Here is a 17,875-nt window from a genome sequence, read left to right as displayed (position 1 = left end):
GTTATTCGAGAATTGTGCTTAGCTTGCCTTTCTGTAAATTTGGTGTAATACCTGCCAGTTTCCCAGTGAGGCTAGGAGGAATACTATTGGAGATTAGATTCAGTCAAGTTAATTTCATTTTATTTCTTCTCTGAGCAAATTTTTGTCTCTTGTGTGACAGCAAGAGAGCGACAATGGGTCACATTATTTTTCCTTAAATATAAACAGAAGAAAAATGGTTAACTATTGTATGAGGCTTCTTTCTCAGACACACATAGATTCTGCTTGTTTTGTTTCCTGCTCTCTCTAAGGCTAGAGGCACACTAGCAGAGAGGTCTCTGGAATAAGCTGTAGTTGGTTTCTACCAGTGCCTAGGAATCGGTTATATTGAGTGGTCCTTGGCATCAGAAACTCCTCTAAAAATGCTGGATAATGTTGGTTGTTGCCTTGTTTTCTTACCTGACTGCAGCTGCCTCCTGTGCTTCGGGTGGTTGTACTGTAATTAGTGGTGATTGGCAATGACTGCATTGTTTTCAGTGTGGTTTTCATTAAATACAGTGACAATGAAAAATACTGCAAAGGAAAACAGTTTCCATACATTAATGTTAAACTCTAATGGAAACCATGTTTTTACTGCAGGATTAACAGAAATTGGCATCAAAATGGCTATCCAGCACACAGCCAAATTAGTCTGTGCCACTAAAATTGCATATCTGGCCTTGAATTAGCACATTCTCATAAAATGAAGGAACTTCTTACCCTGTTAGCTTCCTCTGGCTGATACATGTAAACCAAACTTGGAGTTGGAGGCTCTGTAGGACAGCGATGGCAATAACCTTAGAATCTAGAATATGCTGGAGAGGGTCCTTACGTAGATGCTGATGTTTTTCACTTGGATACCTCTGACTTCTTGGGACCTCTGTTTATTCAGCTGTAGAACAGTGAATGTGTTGGAGGCAGCTTAATGGGTTCTTCTTCTGTTGTTATTTTTTTCATAGGTAGACATCATATAAAGAAAAAGTATTTTTCATTTTTAAATGTTGCAAGCACTGAAAGATTCCTTTGGTGACTGACTTGATGTGAAAATACAGTTAGCACACCTCTGTCAAACGAATTATTGCAATAGAACGGAAAGGCAGAATGTGAATGACTTCTAGGATTTCCTGATTTTACTCCTGTAGGATGTTAAGAAAGGCTGTGGGGAGTGTAAGTGATGGCAATGTGTGAGCTGCACGAAGAGGAGAGTTGTGAGAGAATGAGAAAAACATCAGTTCAACATCAAATTTGTAATGGTGGGGAATGGGAGATTTGCTCCGTGCATGTGGATATATGGTGAGTCTTCATCTGTGCCAAGCAGACTTCAGGACTCAAGTTTGGCTCTCTTCCCAACAGCAAATACATTGAGAAGAGGAAAGCTAGCCAAGTTTTAATCAAGTAAAAGTTCTGTATCCAGAGGTGGCTGGCAAAAGAAGAGATTAACGTATTAGAAGTGCAGTGAAAACAAGACATTAGAGGGTTGAAAGCTGGAGTACCTGGATAAACCACTTGCTGAGTGAATATTCCACAGATGTCTAAAGGAAGTCCCAGGTGTTTTGAATAGGATGAAATGTGAAGTCATGCATCAGAACTTGTCTTCTTCAAGCTCTGGCTATCACTGTGGCAAGTATGTAATATTCTAATGCCTAGCTGAGCTGGTAGGACATATGTAATCATTCCCCCTAGAGATACTACTACCAGAGGGCTTATTATTTGCTGGCAGAAGGGCCAACAGCTGCAAAGTGTTTATACATGACAACTTTTTGGATTAATCTGAGTTTACACAGTTGTCTGTGTCCTCAGGTTTGCTGTAGATGTGTGGATAGCTTTGCGTGTTCAAACTGAAGCACAGAAGTTATGGACTGTAATTATGCAATTTCTCATGGGAGACAGGAAAAAACCCTCACACTTAGTAATAGTAAAAATAGTAATTGGCTTTCCTTTCCCTCTACCACTGATGCACCTGCTTGACCTTTTTTAATATTAAAAATAGATTTATGATAACTGCTGTCAGTTAGTGGTGTATTTGGAAAGATAAGGACTTTTTGTCCCAAAGAGAGACACTGTTTCTGTATTTGCATGAACACGTTGTGAGTTTAATAAATAAATCAGTTCACATTTCTGCCTTTTTTTTTTCCCCTTTTAATTTTCAACCATCTGTTTCCTAGACAGAGCCAGAAGCAAAATCATAAAGTGAGGAGAAGTTTCTCTTATGTTATTCCCAGCCTGGTAGATCACAACATGCCAGGATTTTCATGAGCATGTCTGAATACATGAAATTTAAATTAAAATTTTTCAATCTTGAATGTCTCAGATAAAATTGAATTTCCATTCATTCCAATGTAGAAAATAAATCATATTAATGCATCTACCAGGGCATTGGACTGCCATCATTGTCATGTAAAAGTTTTTCTCTGCATATCAGTTATATGGATTACTGTACTGGGTCACAAAACAATTTTATTGATCTTTGTGCTTTGGATGTATTAACTAGAGAACTGTGTTATGTTTGCAGGTGAGTAACATTATTTGCTATTGTGTTCTAAAGCATTTATGGTAAAATATATTAGTTCAAAAATTTACAGTCTTTGGAATTACTTTGAAACAAAATATGTATCTCAAAACAGTTATGAGGCAAGAATAATGTTATAACAATTTGTTATAACCAGCTTGTGACAGAATTACTCTTATTAATAAGCACTCAGTTTGTAAGCTGGACTTACTGTGTTCAACTTCAGCAACATTTTCTGCCATTCTAGAAGTCTCTGATCCTAGTACATTTCTGTTCCTATATTGTCTGATCAGTAGGCTTTGCTGCAGCAGATGTCTTCAGTCTTTGCAATAATCTGCAAGATTTAGATGTCTAGATTTTTGAAGTTGTTCATCACAGATATTAGAAATGTCTACTCAGAACATTGAAACCAACTAATAAAGATGAGGTGGTTAAGAGTCTGTAACTGAGCCAGAGTCTTCTTTTTCAGCCACTGATGAATGTCCAAGTTACTTTTCCATCACTCAACAGTGAGATTTTTAGAGCAGAACAGTGTTTTTTCCGAGTCAGTTTCGGTGGGGATTAGAACAGCTAAACAGAGACTTGAAAAGAATTATTGCTTGAAGCCTTCATGATGTATTTGCTATTTTGATATTTAATCTCTTTTAATATATTGTTTGTACTCTTATTTTGCTATACCACATATCCCAAGCAGGGAAATATTACCTCCTTCCATTTCCAAGTGCCAACAATCATTGGATCAGTCTCATTCTGGAGTTTATCAGAAAGAAAGCAGCATGAATCATTTATGGCTTGTCCAACTGATCACTGAGCTTGACATGCAGCACTGCTTTGTTCCTCCTCAGTTACATCTATGTATGGTTAACTACAATTGAGTGACATATTGCAGTGCTTAAATGAAAGATGAGGATGCAATCAGGATTAGTAATAGAAGCAGCACTTTCAGTCAGAATCCTGCCCTGCTTGTGACTAGAAGATGTAAATCAGGAGAAAACTGCACAGTCATCTGTGAGATAAATTTCTCTAAGTCATGGAAGACTTCTGCAACCTGAGTTGACTTTTTGACTCACCATCAGGAGTTTGCTAGCTTTTCTGAGTTTGCCACTCTTCCTTTGTGTAGGTATGAAAATAAGGGAATTTGTAACATCTTTTCAGAAGTCTCAACTTCTATGATTTTATTCCTTCTCACCCAATATTAATGTGATAATCAGGGCAAATTCATTTAACTAGTTGTTATATGCCTGACTGTATCTTCTAACATGATAGCAGCAGGAATTTGTAGACAAGCTGCAATAAGTTTTTGAGTCTGTATGGGCAGTGAATTATTTTCTAATGGGAGTGACCATGCTTAGCTTCAGTTGTTTTCTGTCTAATAAAACACAGAACTAATTTCTCAGACAATGAATAAAATATTCAGATGATTTTGTGAGGAAGCTACTCAGTATTTTTCCATGCTGGGTATGTATTTTTTTCATTTTCACTGAGTTACTGCTGTGTGTTTTGAGTGCATGAATAGTTTCACCAACTCTGATGGGTATGCTTTCTCTGTTTGTGCTGCAGGAATTGCTTACCTGGGAGGTGTTTGCAGTGCCAAGAGAAAATGTGTTCTTGCTGAAGACAACGGTCTCAATCTGGCATTTACAATTGCACATGAGCTTGGGCACAAGTAAGAACTCATATTTCCATTTCTTTCTTTACTGATGCCACTGTAGGGTACTTTCATTTTAAACTTTGCAAATGAAGTTACTAATGTGATGTGTTCGTTATGAATTTATAAATCTGGTAGATTGACAATTAATTTTAGAAGACTTATTTAAGTACTTGTTTTGGCACACATAAAACTTCCTGTTAGATTCTTCCATTCTCCACTCCACAACATGATTTTGAATAGCTTGAAAGAGGCCTCATTTTTATGATTAAATGATTGATGGTGAAGGTTAGAGACACAAATTCTACAAATCATACTCTAGAATAGGTCCAGGAAAACAACATCAGTCTCATAATCTTTGAAGCTGCAAAATTTTCTTTGAACTTCAGGTACCTGACAAGGATTTCAGTGATACTTTGATAGCAGTTTGACCTCTGCAACTGAAATAATGTACATGTACTGAATTGTAAACATCAGCGTTTTGGAAATGCTATTAAGCATTATTATTTGACCAACAGAAATAAATTGTATGACTTGATTTATCAGCTCAGTCACAGCTGACCAGCATATTTTGACTGGAGGGGAAAATAAATAAAGCAAAGGATATGGTAATTCCCATGAGATTATCAGGTACTTTCTGCAGGTGACTTTAAGTTGCCTGTAAATATTCCATGGACAGAATAAAACAAACTGACTGGAAGAGTCATTTACTACATAGTCATAGTGCAATTAACCCAAAGGTCACGTTCACTGCTTTCCAAGCTGAGTGTAATGTGCACTTACTCATAATCCTTACAGACTTTTTTCCCTTTCCATCGACATCACTCTGGTTGCACTGTGTCAAGTTAGACAGTATAATTAATGTATAGAATTAGATCAGGAACAAATTTATACAGAGTAAGGGCTGTGCCTATGACATTTTCAAATATTCCTCTTTTTAGTGTCTCTGGACGGAAAGTAGGAAATCCTACTATTGTTTCTCTAGTGAGAAGCTATGCAGAAATTTTGGACACATACTGTTTATGTGTCTACTGTATCTTCCTTCTCTACGGAAACAAGTAATTGACATCTAAGACAAAGCCAATGTATTAACTCCTGATTGTGGTCAATCTCACTGCATCACAAATAATTATTTTACAGCGATGTATTTCTGAGTTGTGTGGAGAATATCTAGGTTACTACCAGAACTGACAAGATGAAAATGAATCGCTTGTTCACCATGCAGTGACACCAAAGGTAGCTGAACCAAACCAAAGGTGGTTTCAACAGAAATGAAGGATTTGGTTTTATTTGAACTGTGTGCCAAGATGTTATACTAAGCCTAAGCTTAATAACAAATTAACCTGTGGGTAATGTTAGGGGAAATCCAGCACTCATCTTAGGGTGGGCCAAGAGCAAGAGGGTAAAATACTTGGGCTGCAGAAAATACAGTTGTGTAGAAGACTGAAACTGCTCTGCCATGGCATTTGCCAGATTTGAACAAGTGTGTTCTTTTCTGTGCAGAGAATCTTTGGCTTCAGCAGAGTTATAGATGCTGTTGTGGGAGGAGATTGAAAGTTTAAATAAAGGTTGCAGGTGAAGACGGACAAGTGGCTAAAGCATTGCATTTTGTAACAGAACTGCATCATGGACCACATTACTGATAGAAAAGAGACTAGAACAGGCTCGGGCAAGAGAAACTAGGAAGGCTGCTGGGATGCTGGAGGGACTCAGAGGGTCCTTCTGCCTACTCTTCCCTCAATTAAGCCCATCCATGTGCATGCATAATCAAATCCCGTTATGACAAAGAAAAAAAAAAAAGCCATCTGTCTCTCATCACTCTCTCTGAGCATGAAAATCACCCCTGTATAATGTGTATACTGCCATCTACCATTGGCCTGGCTAGTTATTTGGCCTGGGTCAGTTTATTGGTGCTTTTCTAGCCTTGGAGTCAGCAGCAATCTTTTCATTGACCTTACTAAGTGTCAGGCCTCTCCTTATTCTCTTGGTTTTGAACTGTAACAGGATGCTCTGAGCAATCCCGCTTCAGTATGTCTTCTGCAAATATAAAGATCATTTTCAGACTTGACCTACAAAGTGGTAGAAACGTTTCAAGTGATTGTGAGATGTAAGGAAACTCACTTCAGAGATAGAGAAGCTGAGATCAGCTTCAATTTTAAAAGAAAAATCAAGGAAAACTAGATGTAATTTTCTTAAATTTTATTTTAATGAAATCCAACCAAAATCTACATCCACATGGGCAAGAATGCAAGTTTTGGAGAAGCATAACTGTGAGATTTATTGAGGACTGATTTCTTTAAGAGTGTTGAAGAGCTGAGATTTATTACTTCTTGCCCCAAGACTAACAAGTGTTCATGGAGATCACAAGCTCAATTTGGCATCCACAGATTGTTTCTGATGTAGACTGTGGAAAAAGTGAATAGGTTACTAATTGATGCATCAAGTTCCTAACCTACCACTAATGTCACTTGGACCCTCTGCAAGAACACTATTACAGACAGCTGCACTGAAAACATGGAGACATCATTAAATAGGTCAGTCAGGATGTTGCTTATACGTCCTATAAAAATTCATCTTCAGGTCTACCCTGTGGAGAGTCTGTTGCTTGATGCTGGGGTGACTGGTATAACTTTTACCTGTTGCTTTTATGTCCTTAAATCTGAAGTGAGAATTTTGTTTTAGAGCATCGGTTTGTAATCAGATACAATTCTTCTTACAAAGAGTCTAGGACAAGAAATTTTCTGTTGCAAGACCATAGAAGACAGGGTTAAGAGTTCAGAATATACGATGAGGCTACAAATGATATTTTTCTTTAGCATATATGACAGGACCCTCAGCAAGCATTGTTCCTTCATTCAGCATTGTCTGTAGTAGATGTTTTTTAAAGTAACACACTTTAATGTAACCACAATTGGTTTTTATTCAGGGATTGCTGTGTGGTATACTGTGTTCTGAGCTAGACAAAAGAAAAGATGGTAATCGTAGTGGTCCCTGAAATTTTAAAAACTTTAATTCCATGATTTTCAAATTAAAACCAGCTTAATTTGTTGAAAACTTTCTCTTTCCTGCGACTACTTCAGCAGCTTCATCAGTAAGAATTTAAAACTGCCCTACTGGATCTTGTTGGTAGTGCCTCCCTCCTTCCCCGTGAAGTTGATCTGAGATTCATACCCCTCAGACCACCCTGAGCAACTGTGGCTTTGAGAAAAACAGTGCAGTTTTCACCTCCCTGCTTCTCTTTTGGCCTACAGCAGTGGCATTACCATTTTCAAGACATCCTTCAAAGAAAAAAGCAAATAAGTTGTTGGTTTTTTTTTTTCCAACAAAAACCGGGCTTCATCCTTGTATCTGTTATCCCTAAATGAAGTGGGTGGGCTGGAGCCAGTTGATTTGCAGTACAATGCCAGCTTTGTTGCCATTTTTGAGTGTTTTTTTTGTTGTTGTTTATTTCTTTTATTTCAACAGCCTTGGCTTTCCTGTTGTGGGCTGGAGGGAGACTTGGGTGGGGAGGGAAGATTCTCATTTATGATCTAGCGGAACCTGGCACTGCCTAGATGGTAAGAGCACAGCCAGAGGTGGCATGGCTGGAAGCCATGCTGTGTCAGATGCCCTGAAGAAAGTGAATCAAATTCAACTAACAGCAAGCAAGATGCAGTCCTTTGCCAGCAGGCTGAAACTGCACGGCCTCAAACTTGAAGCTAAAATAGATGAGGACAAAAATGAGTCCAAAGGTCAAAAAAAGAAGAAATAAAACCCCACCAAGCCATACTCTAATATACAAATCTAAGAGTTCTGGATTTGGAATCAGCCAAGAGAGGCATTTAGGACCATCAGGTTTCTATCCATGATAATTATTTGCTTTAGATGTAAATAGCGATAGATGCTTTTTGATTAAAATGACTTTAAGGTGCATAATTATTTGCTGCATAATTGAGCATGGCTTTGGTGGTGTGTCTCAAAGAATAATGGTGTTGCAGGTAAGGAAGAATGGTCTCTGGATATTCCCCAAAGAGCCTGATATTTATGCTAATAGCCTTGTGAAAAAAAAAAAAAACTTGCTGTCCTAGGTTTTCTAGTGCAGCACCCAGCAGGGAGATTCTGTCATGGAAATAGCTGTAAGGCAGGACATAAAAATACTGCAGGCTGAATGTGTCTTGAGCTGATGCAAAACATGTACAGAAAAAAAACTGTGACAACTTGCAGTGGCAAGTCAGGGTCAGTGTGGTGCAGGTGTAGAAGGGTACTGCCTAAGAACCAAGCAGGAAATTAAGATCTTCAATGTGTAAAGATTTCATCATAATGCATTTTTGAGTTGAAAAGTTTTGTATGGGTGCTCAAGACCACCAGGGTAATGTTTCAGCATGTGGTTCAAGACTGTAGTCAACAGGCATCTTAGTCGTGTTCGTGTATGTTCTACCATGTAGAGAACAAGCAAAGAGGTGCTCATCCTGCTGTCTGGTAGGTTAATACCCATTTGCATGATGGTTCATGGATGCAAACTGTGGTTGTTTGACAGGATGGCTGCCTTGTGGCTGTGTATGTCTCTCTGGTGGCTCTGTTGGTGGCTTGGATGTAGCTTCTGTCTTGTGGGAGCTGTGGTGCAATTCCTTCTGTGCCTTTATAAAAGCCTTTGTGGCCACTTCGACCATGCAGCAGAAGACAATGTGCTGGAACTCACATCTGCTTTTGTAGGGGTTGGAAACCAAGGTCAGTTCGATCCCATGGGGAACCAGAAGTTGATGTGATCCCATGCAAACTTTACTGTGAGAAGCTCAGGTACTAGTAAGCATGTTGTTTCATTGAGAATTCCTGCGTAGCTGCACAGTTTTCTTCAGACAGTTAGTGCCTCAACTAGATTCTACTAGTGCCAGCACACTGCATTTTCATCTCACATGAGTATTGCTGTTCCAGTACGCTGCAGCCTTAGGATTCTTGGGAGTGACTGGCTGCATGTAGACATACCCTGAGGCTGGCCAAAAATACTGGCAGCAGTCTGTACCCACCCTGGAGTTGCTAATTTTATTTTCTGCCATTTGTGTTGTAAATCAGTTGTGGAATGTCCCTCTCTGTTCCCATGCTCTCTTGTTCCCCTACTCCCAGGTTTCATTCTTCTTCTACAGATAATTACAAGCACATTTTTCACAGTTAAGCTGTGCTTCCCTGCACAGCTCTAAGCAGACATAATGGAACACTGTCTAATTCATAATATATCTTTATATATCAGAATTAGTATGATTAAGCCTGAACAACGATTTCATAACACGATCTGGTTTGGGTTGTATCTGCTTATCTCTCAAAAATTTCAGTGGATTCATATTCCACTTCAGTAACACACTAAGAGCTGTTTTAGAAAGAAAATTACTGTACACCTAAGCTTAATATCAGTAGCTGGATGACAGTTTTCTGAAAACTGCATCCTAAGTTTGTCACAGGGAAATGGAGATTAAAGGCAGATATAGATCTAAACATGTGTAAATAAATAACAAGAAATCAAGAAATCAATGGAACGTTCTGCAAGTATGGGTGGTTTAACTTGAAATGTCAAGGAAGAGGTTGAGGTGGAGCACTACCAAACAGAACATCACCTCTGTGTTAACTTCTGCTGGGCAAGTTGTTTTAGTAAGATCAGAATTGAACATGCATCCTCATGGATCATCGGTTTTATTGTGAGTTTAAAGAGGTGAAGTCATTTGGTAGAAACTGAGTAGAATTTGAAGGAGGCAGAAATCCTGGGGAAATCAAATAGAGAAAAAGAAGGCAGCGAAGGAGAAACTGAGGGGTTTGATCATGTGCTAGCATCTGGGTAATATGATCGGTTTTGTTTCAGTTGCGTGTAAAACTGCAAGATAGCTGCAGCTGTAATTAATAAACCTGATAATCCTAGCATTGTGGTGGGTACCTACCCTTTGTTGTGTGTATATTTTCTCACTCATTATCATCTGAGTTAGATTGTTTATTTACATTATTGGAGAGTAACCACATTGGAACTGTGCATGGGAACATCTACCTCCAATTGCTTTGTGGATGCTTGTGGCAAGCATTTGTGTGGTTTTGGGCAAGGATTTCTATGGTTTTACTCTATGCTTTGTGAAAGATGTCTGTGTAGTGAAGCAATGTTCTGTCACAGACCCACTAATTTCTTTGTTTTTGAGCATCTTGTACAGCTTTACTTATCCTAATAAAACTGTACCAAACAAGCAAACAACAGTTATTTAGAAACTCTCAGACAACACAATTCCATTTAATCAATAGCTTTGTGGCTTTGCCAGCTATGTCTTTCTTTTTGAAGGGTAATTCTGCTGAGTAAGCCAAGGCTGTGTATAATAGCTGGGCTATAATGATTTGGCAAATCCTTTCTATGCTTCCTGCTACTAGGGTTCTGGTTTCATACTTTACTGGCTTTGCTGGCAGCAGCCGTGTGGCCCCAATGACCCAAAGCATAGGAACAGTACAAGCCCCCATTGTACGACCTCCACAGTACACAGCAACATAGGAATTATTAGGTTTGCAAGTGCCATTTACCAAATAATCATTTGTTCTTACACAAGGGCAGCAATCTAGCTGAAGTATTTACTTTTCCACTAGCAGCTGGGTTCCAATAGCTTGTAACTCAGGCTGTCTGCCTGGCCTGCTGAGTTCAACAGGTTCCAGGTGAAAATGACTGCATTTCTGTAGAAGATGATAAATCCCAGACTGTCATTGGAAAAACCTTCTGTAGTAACTCAGCAGCAGCAATGCCAATGGAAATGATGTTGCCTCTAATAATGTGGTTCCCTTTACCATTATGTCAGTGGAAGGCAGCACTGTAGTGGAACAAGGTTGGCTGCCTCTTTGACTGCAGTTGTGTTGTAGAATAAAATTCTCCAATAAGAAGTTACTGGGCAGACAAGATAAGCAGAATTCCTTTGTTCCCAGAGCTCCCTTTCCATTTCAGCATCCTCCCAAGATGCTGGGCTCTTTCCATTGCCATGACCATTCAACAAGGGATTCTGTCATCTGTATCTTTACATGAACCCCAGTTTCTAAAATAGAAGCCACACAGTTTTCTCAGATTTTTGTTTTTGTTCTTGATTGGGTAGAGCAGATTAGAGCAAAAGGAATCTGATCATAACGATTTGCTTTCCCTGCATTTTCCTGGTTTGAAAAGTTTCCTTCCTGCTCAGATCTGATTACCTTAGCACATTGAGCTTTTTAATAATGACTGTTTGTTTATTTATCTTTCTTCTGTCCTCCAAATTCTACCATGACACTCATTTTGCATGCCAGATCTTATCTGTGTGTGGGACAGTTTGACATTTCAGAAATTTCTGATGTCCAATCTCTGGCAGCTGAGTCACCTGCCCATGAGATCCAGAGCATGCCTGCCTTGACTGCCTGCTGCCAGCCGGGCTCGCTCCCTGCCAGCTTGCTGTTTGCCAGCATCACTACAACAATCACTAATAAAATGGCAAGCTTCCAATAGTTATTTTTTTTAATATTCATTTTAATTATGAACTTTAAAACTAGGGAGTATAAGGAAATGCTCTGTATGAAGTTTGCTTCCTTCTTTAGGTAGTCTTCAGACTTCAGGAAAATAATCTTTGCTTCAAAGGAAAAACATAGCTTTCTTTCTTCCTCTCAAAAGATCAATGGTTAGCACCTTTCAGTGGGTAAATTCCACCCTGACTAACACTTTTTTATCTGAACTAGACATGCTTGCAGCATGATATGTGGTAGAATTAGCTCAAGAGGACAGAACTCTTGTCTAGTATCTGTCATGAGACACTGTGGTCATCACTGTTTGACTTCTGATAAAAATGCAGACTGCCTGCATTGAGTAGCACTGAACAAGCATGTGGAAAACTTGGTTTTCCTACAGGAGCATTATAATAGTTACTTATCGTCTGCTTTTCTGCTCATGCACACAAGCATCAACTCACATCTGTTCATTTTTAAGGATCATCTTCTCCACTGAGTGTGCGTATATATATATATATATATTATTTCTTTGCCCGTCTGTTGACGTTTTCTTTTTATTCCCATATTGTTTCAGTAAACACTTGGAGGCTTATTCTGAAATCTATACAGTGTTTTCAACCTTACCGGTTTGTAAAATGCATTATTACCTACACCTTCTCTGAATATGATGACAGACTCCTATAGGAAAAGCTGCTGTCTTCATAGAGCTGTCCTTAGTTAAATGACATGCTGCACACCCGGTTATCTGAAGACCTTACAAAGAGATATCTTCCTATGACGATAACAGGGTTTTATGTTTCTCTGTAATTTGCTTTCATATTAACACACTCAAGCCAAGGTCATTCAAAGCAATAATGTCTCTTTTAAAAGTTCTCTTCTTTACATTTTTTCATGTGATGTTCTTTTACAATATGAAATTTACAATATGAAAGCAACCTTGGCTTCTTGTTCCTTGAGGTTTGTAGGCAACCAGGCATCCCCACTACTCAAAGGATTCCAGTTCAGCATTACTCTGAACATATCACTTCAAAAGGGCTTTGATACCAAACTACAATTTGCAGTGTTCCTGTTGACATCAAGTCTCTCCCCACTGATCAAACAAATGAGACAACTAACATGGTGTGCTGAACTGTTAAGTCATTTTTGAACAACCAAGGCTGGATGATTCAGTGGTTATGACTTTCTTTTTCCCCAGAAGCACCATCATGAAAAATCCCAAGAGTTCCAAAAGCTGGTAAATAAGAAGAGCATTATTAGAAATAACATTTCTGATAAGGGTGGAAGCCCACCTGTGCCAGCAGGAATGACTGTGACAAGGACATCACTGAAAAATAAAATTTCCTTGCAGCAAATGCCTTCAACTGAGGGGTCTTGGCTCTTGCAAACTGATCTGTTGTTGGGTTTTAACTGGAACTAGTAGGATTGGGTCGCCTGTTTCCTGTGAAACATTTTTTTTTTTCTAGAAAGATTTTCTTTTTTTTTTTTTTTCATTCTTGGAAGTAAAAGAAAACACTCGGGTTTGTTACCATCCCCTGCATCCACCTGACATGTTGGTGAGTTGGTGTAGGATCACACAGAATGTGTTTTTTGCATTAGGTCTGCAACTCCAACAGTGATTGGCAACCTGCACCAAAAGAAAGAACAAAAGAAAGAGACTGAAAAATACTTTTTCCTGTGAATGGGACTGCTGTTGTTCTGGAAGCATGTGTCCATTGGCTTCTCTGGGGACTTTCAGAAGACCTGGTGCTGCTAGAATTGTATACATTACTGTTACTTCATGCCTCTGTCTTTTGATGTTGGCCGTCTTCTCATTCCCACCTCCATAAATGCAGAATTCATCTCCAAGCATAGGGAAGGCAGCCAGTGTTCCTGATTCCTCAGGAACAGCATGTTCAGGCTGCCTTGTTTTCCCCATTGCTCAGTAGTGGGTGGCTTCCTGGTGGGGTTGTATGGGACATCTGTGGTTACTCGTGTTGCACATATTTAACAAATATGTTCAGTGTTTCTCCTTCCTCCGGAGATGTTTCTTTTAAGAGTGTCTTATAGTATATCTCTTGGTTCAGGTTTTATTTTCAGTAATTGATGTAGTTGACTAGAGGCTTTTGCTGTTTTCTTAGAAGTTTTAGGGAAGTGCACTCAGGTGATTAGTTGCAACGGGCTCCTCTTAGGATGGTCACATCTTGAGGGACAAACCTGTCAGCCATTCTTACTGAGCCCTTGTCTGTATTCCCTATTGGGTGGGTGAGCTTACCACCCATCTACATCAGGGTTTTTCACACCCTACAATTTGTATTTATTTTTCATCTGTTGAGGAAATGCAAGTCACATTTTCTGGGGTTTTGTTCTCACCCGCTTCCTGGCAGTGCTGAAAGCAAGCAGCTTGTTATGTTTCAGCATGTTACTGCTGTGATGTACCAGGGTGTTCTCTGTGTACAAGGAGCTGCAGATGGAGAGCAGAAGCTTTTGCTCACCAAAAAAGAAAAGTGTACAGTCTTTCTCTGCCCACTGCTGTGTTCTGTTTCATTCATGGTGTTCCTTTCTGAAACCAGACTGAAGAAAACTAGAGAGAGAGAGAGAGCATTTTTTATGTCCAGGAAGCGGGTTAAATTTTGTGGAGGCCAGGGGAATGGCTGAATATGTACATTTTTCATGGAGATGTTACACTTTGACCCTCAGGTAACTTTATTCCTGCTCTAGGTTCACAGCTCAGCAGCAATCCTGACGAGTAGCTGGAGAGAAGCTTTAATGTTTAGTTTTTCCAGTCAGCACTCACTTTGATGTATGTTATGATGAGTAGTTTTTGGTATAGCACTCACCCCTTCAGCAGTCTTCAGAATGTTAAAACAGTCCATGACTCTCCGTGGTGCTGCTGTTGTCTCTCTGCATTGCTGGCAAGGAAAAGAAGTAGAAATGCTGAGCATATGGTTGAATGACTGCTGTGAAGATGGGGCAGCCCTCTGGGGATGCGAAGAGTGTAGAAATGTACACGCTGTAAGATGATGATGAGGCCCATAGAGCCAAAAAGAAAGGCTGGGTAGGAAATCTTCGTGAACTGTCATGAGCTCATAAAAGACTGTGAAACACTGTTAAGTGTGATGAGCTTCTGATCCTTTTCAGAGGGTGTAAGGGCAGAGAAGGTGCACATTTAACCCTGGACAGTCATTGCTGTGTGATGCTGGTCAGTGCTCCTGTAATTGGATTCACTGCACGAACCTTTCCTACATCTCTGTTGCTTGTGCTCAGCTGTGTTCCCTTCTGCATCAGCATGATCAGACTGGACCATTTGTGTCTATGTGTAGCCCATATTACATGCCCACCCCCTCGTGACTGCAAGTTACACCTTGCTTTACAGCTTTACTAGTTTTCCTTCAAAGAGATGAGATTCCGAACAGGACAGGACCCCACCTGTGCTCTGAGAGATACTACTGGTACTGAATAGTTAACTCTGTGCTACATCATCACATTCCTTTCTGTGTCTAAGTGCACACTTCTGACAGCTCTCACAGCAGGTTCATAGCTCTTACATTTAGAGATTTGATTTGGTGTTATGCGGAACTCTTTATTGGATGTTAAGAAGAGAAAGAAGAGGTGTCTTGAGGTAGTTCTGTCTCTTTGATGTGAAGTTTCTACCAAGTTTATTTGTGCAACTTCAGCTTCTCCTAGGACTTTGTGTTTGGAATATCTCAAGTACTGCCTGTCCTGCTATGAATCTGCAGAACAGGCACCAAGGAATCTCAAGAGAGAAACCTGAGCTAATGCCCATTGGAAAAGGTAGTTAATAGTGTGGACAAGTGATATTATTACTGGAGAAGAGATTGTAACCTGATTAAGCTTGATGGCTCTGGTCTAACTTCCATCAAAGCAACTGAAAAGGCTGCTACTGATGTCAGTGGGGTTTGACCAGCTCTGTTACTGGTATCTGGGACCGCTAGGGCAGCAAGCTTTCAGATTAAATGCTTGTGGGAGCACCATGCTATGGGCCTGTGCCTGCCATGTTAATCTAGCGTGTGCTGTACGTTCCTTGCCTCACAAGCTCATATTTGCTGCCTTACAGATCCCATGGCAAAAGAAATAATTATTTTTAAATCAAAACCATATCATAAGGAGCTGGATCTGTCATGCAGCTGAATAAACCACAGCTTTCCACACTGCTGTTCGCCATAGACATTCAAGGGTTCTCACTCGCTGTTGTTGACTTCTTGCTTATTTGATGAGTAGACAACTATATGAAATGTCTGGTTACTTCATCATTAGAGAGTGGATAAACTTGCTTATGAATATGAGTCTGTTAGTCATAACTCCCTTAAAATGTTGTCTCTTCTGATAAGTAAAACAATAGCACCCATCCTGACATAGACAACATGGCATACATAATAAATGTCTTTGATTATTTCAAATGCTTTAAGTAGGGTTGTCTTCACCCCTTCATCTCATCTCCCCAGAGTACCTCCTGACAGCCTCTGAAATAGCTGAGTTATATTTAAATGACTGTGTTTATGTGTTTGAAAAGCACAAGGTGAAGAAGCCTGTTTTCCATTAAGCCAAAAGACCTAGTGACCGCTGTTTGTGTAAGAAGGTTATGCAAGCTATTTCAGTGCCTCTTTCCCAGCACAGCTCACCCCAGCGTGTTTCCCCAGCATTTGTTAGTTTGTCCTCCATCCAAGCCTCACTTGGACTCCCTTCTGACTCCTCTGGCTGTCTCTGCATCTCTTCGTTTACTTCACGGATGCATCACTTTCCTTGGTCAATCTTACTTTAAACTTCCTGTCCCCATTTTGGGTTGCACCTCCTATTATAATTTCAGATCTAATGAGCAACTCTGTTTCAATTCTGCCTCTGTTATGCCTCACTTCTGCCTGTTATTCTCAACTGGTTGGAAGCCTCATAACTTGCAAGATATCAGCATTTTATATTGAAATGTTAAACATGTTGAACCAGTTCAGAAGTAGGCATCTTTCCAGTGACACAGCTTCAATTTCAAACGTTAATAAAAATTCCTAACATTGAACTCGATTTGGGACTGGACAACTCGCAGGCTTGATTATGTGATATACTGTCTCCTACTTCTAAGTTGTTGGTTCAAATCCAGCCCAAGTCAGTAGCTGATGAGAACTGTTGACATACGTTCTTTGCTTAGTGATCTACATTGATTTGTGTTTAGTATTCATGCTTAATGTTCCTGTGCACCGTGTATAACCTTTCATATCAGAGTCTTCCTTTGTAGCTGAAATTGGATGCAGTATGGAGATGGAAATCCTATCTCAGCCATTCATGGAGACCCAATAGAAAGCAGAAAGGGGAAATTTTTGTCCTTCATAGGGATAAACGTGGGATTTGTGCCCACAGCATGTAAATAGCAGGCTTTCCATTTGGTATTCTCATCCTGCCCACACTGAAATGGCAGAGCAGGTTAAGTTACAGTTCCTCTTTTCCCTTTCACACTGAGTGAGGATGTTCTGTCTGCCCTCCCTGTCCATTTCATTACTTCAGTGGGGTTTAGGCAGAAATTTGCTCCAAGTCCTGGCTTTGTGGTTAATGCTAGATCACCTCTGGGTGAGTTGGGGCAAGATGAGTCACAGGGAATGGCTTTTTCCCATGTGCTCTCATGAGAAGGTCAGTAGTGACCTACTACTGGTACTGCATGTAGCTCTTACTGCACTGTTGCTCTGCAGAAACAGAGTGCTTTAGAAAAGGGCTGAGAGCCTCCCGTAGAGAAAAATATGCTTTTCAGCAAACAAGGATCAGCCAAGAATTACAAATCTGCCTTTTCCCGTGCCACTCTATTACATTTTTGTAGCAGGACCTTTGATCAATTCTTGAGCAGATGAGTCCGAGTTGGTCTACGGGGCAGGTGGTTCCAAGGAGCCCTTCCTTTTGAATGTCCTGCTGGGCTTACACAGTGAGAGCAGTTTGTGAGCCGGTCCTTCAGGTACAGAAAGACTCTCTCTTGGATTATTCTGTCTGTAGTCATTAGAGACAGACCACTGTCCTCTTCTGTGCTAACAACTGATCGTCATTTTTCACTGTCTTTCAGAGAAACGGTGATTTTGGTATTAGTGCTAATCGCGTGGAGAACATTTGTGTGTTGTGCACAGGTTTAACAAACAGTTGAATGACAGACAGGTTCCCTCGGGTAGCTTTATTTGCCCTGATTGCCGCTCACTTCTAAAGTGAATCAGCATTTGACTCTCCCTGAGATCCGGGCAGACCCATGGAAAGGTCTGACTTTCACAGGGAGGCTG

At 40.0% G+C, this 17,875-nt stretch overlaps 1 protein-coding gene across 1 annotated transcript in view; it reads left to right on the top strand.

The window, feature by feature from the left end:
- Positions 1-17,875, top strand: part of ADAMTS17 (ADAM metallopeptidase with thrombospondin type 1 motif 17) — a 159,135-nt gene that overhangs the window by 55,663 nt on the left and 85,597 nt on the right. The window contains exon 8 of the mRNA XM_065734038.1: positions 4,088-4,193. Coding sequence (XP_065590110.1) covers positions 4,088-4,193 — 106 coding nt within the window. The remainder of the gene's footprint in view (positions 1-4,087; positions 4,194-17,875) is intronic.

This window comes from Cyrtonyx montezumae, unplaced genomic scaffold, assembly GCF_038088225.1.
Source record: "Cyrtonyx montezumae isolate F1298 unplaced genomic scaffold, pur_monq_1.0 scaffold_17, whole genome shotgun sequence".
Taxonomy (NCBI): Eukaryota; Metazoa; Chordata; class Aves; order Galliformes; family Odontophoridae; genus Cyrtonyx; species Cyrtonyx montezumae.
Note: the sequence above shows the minus strand (reverse complement) of the source record. Positions and strands in the feature narration are given on the sequence as shown.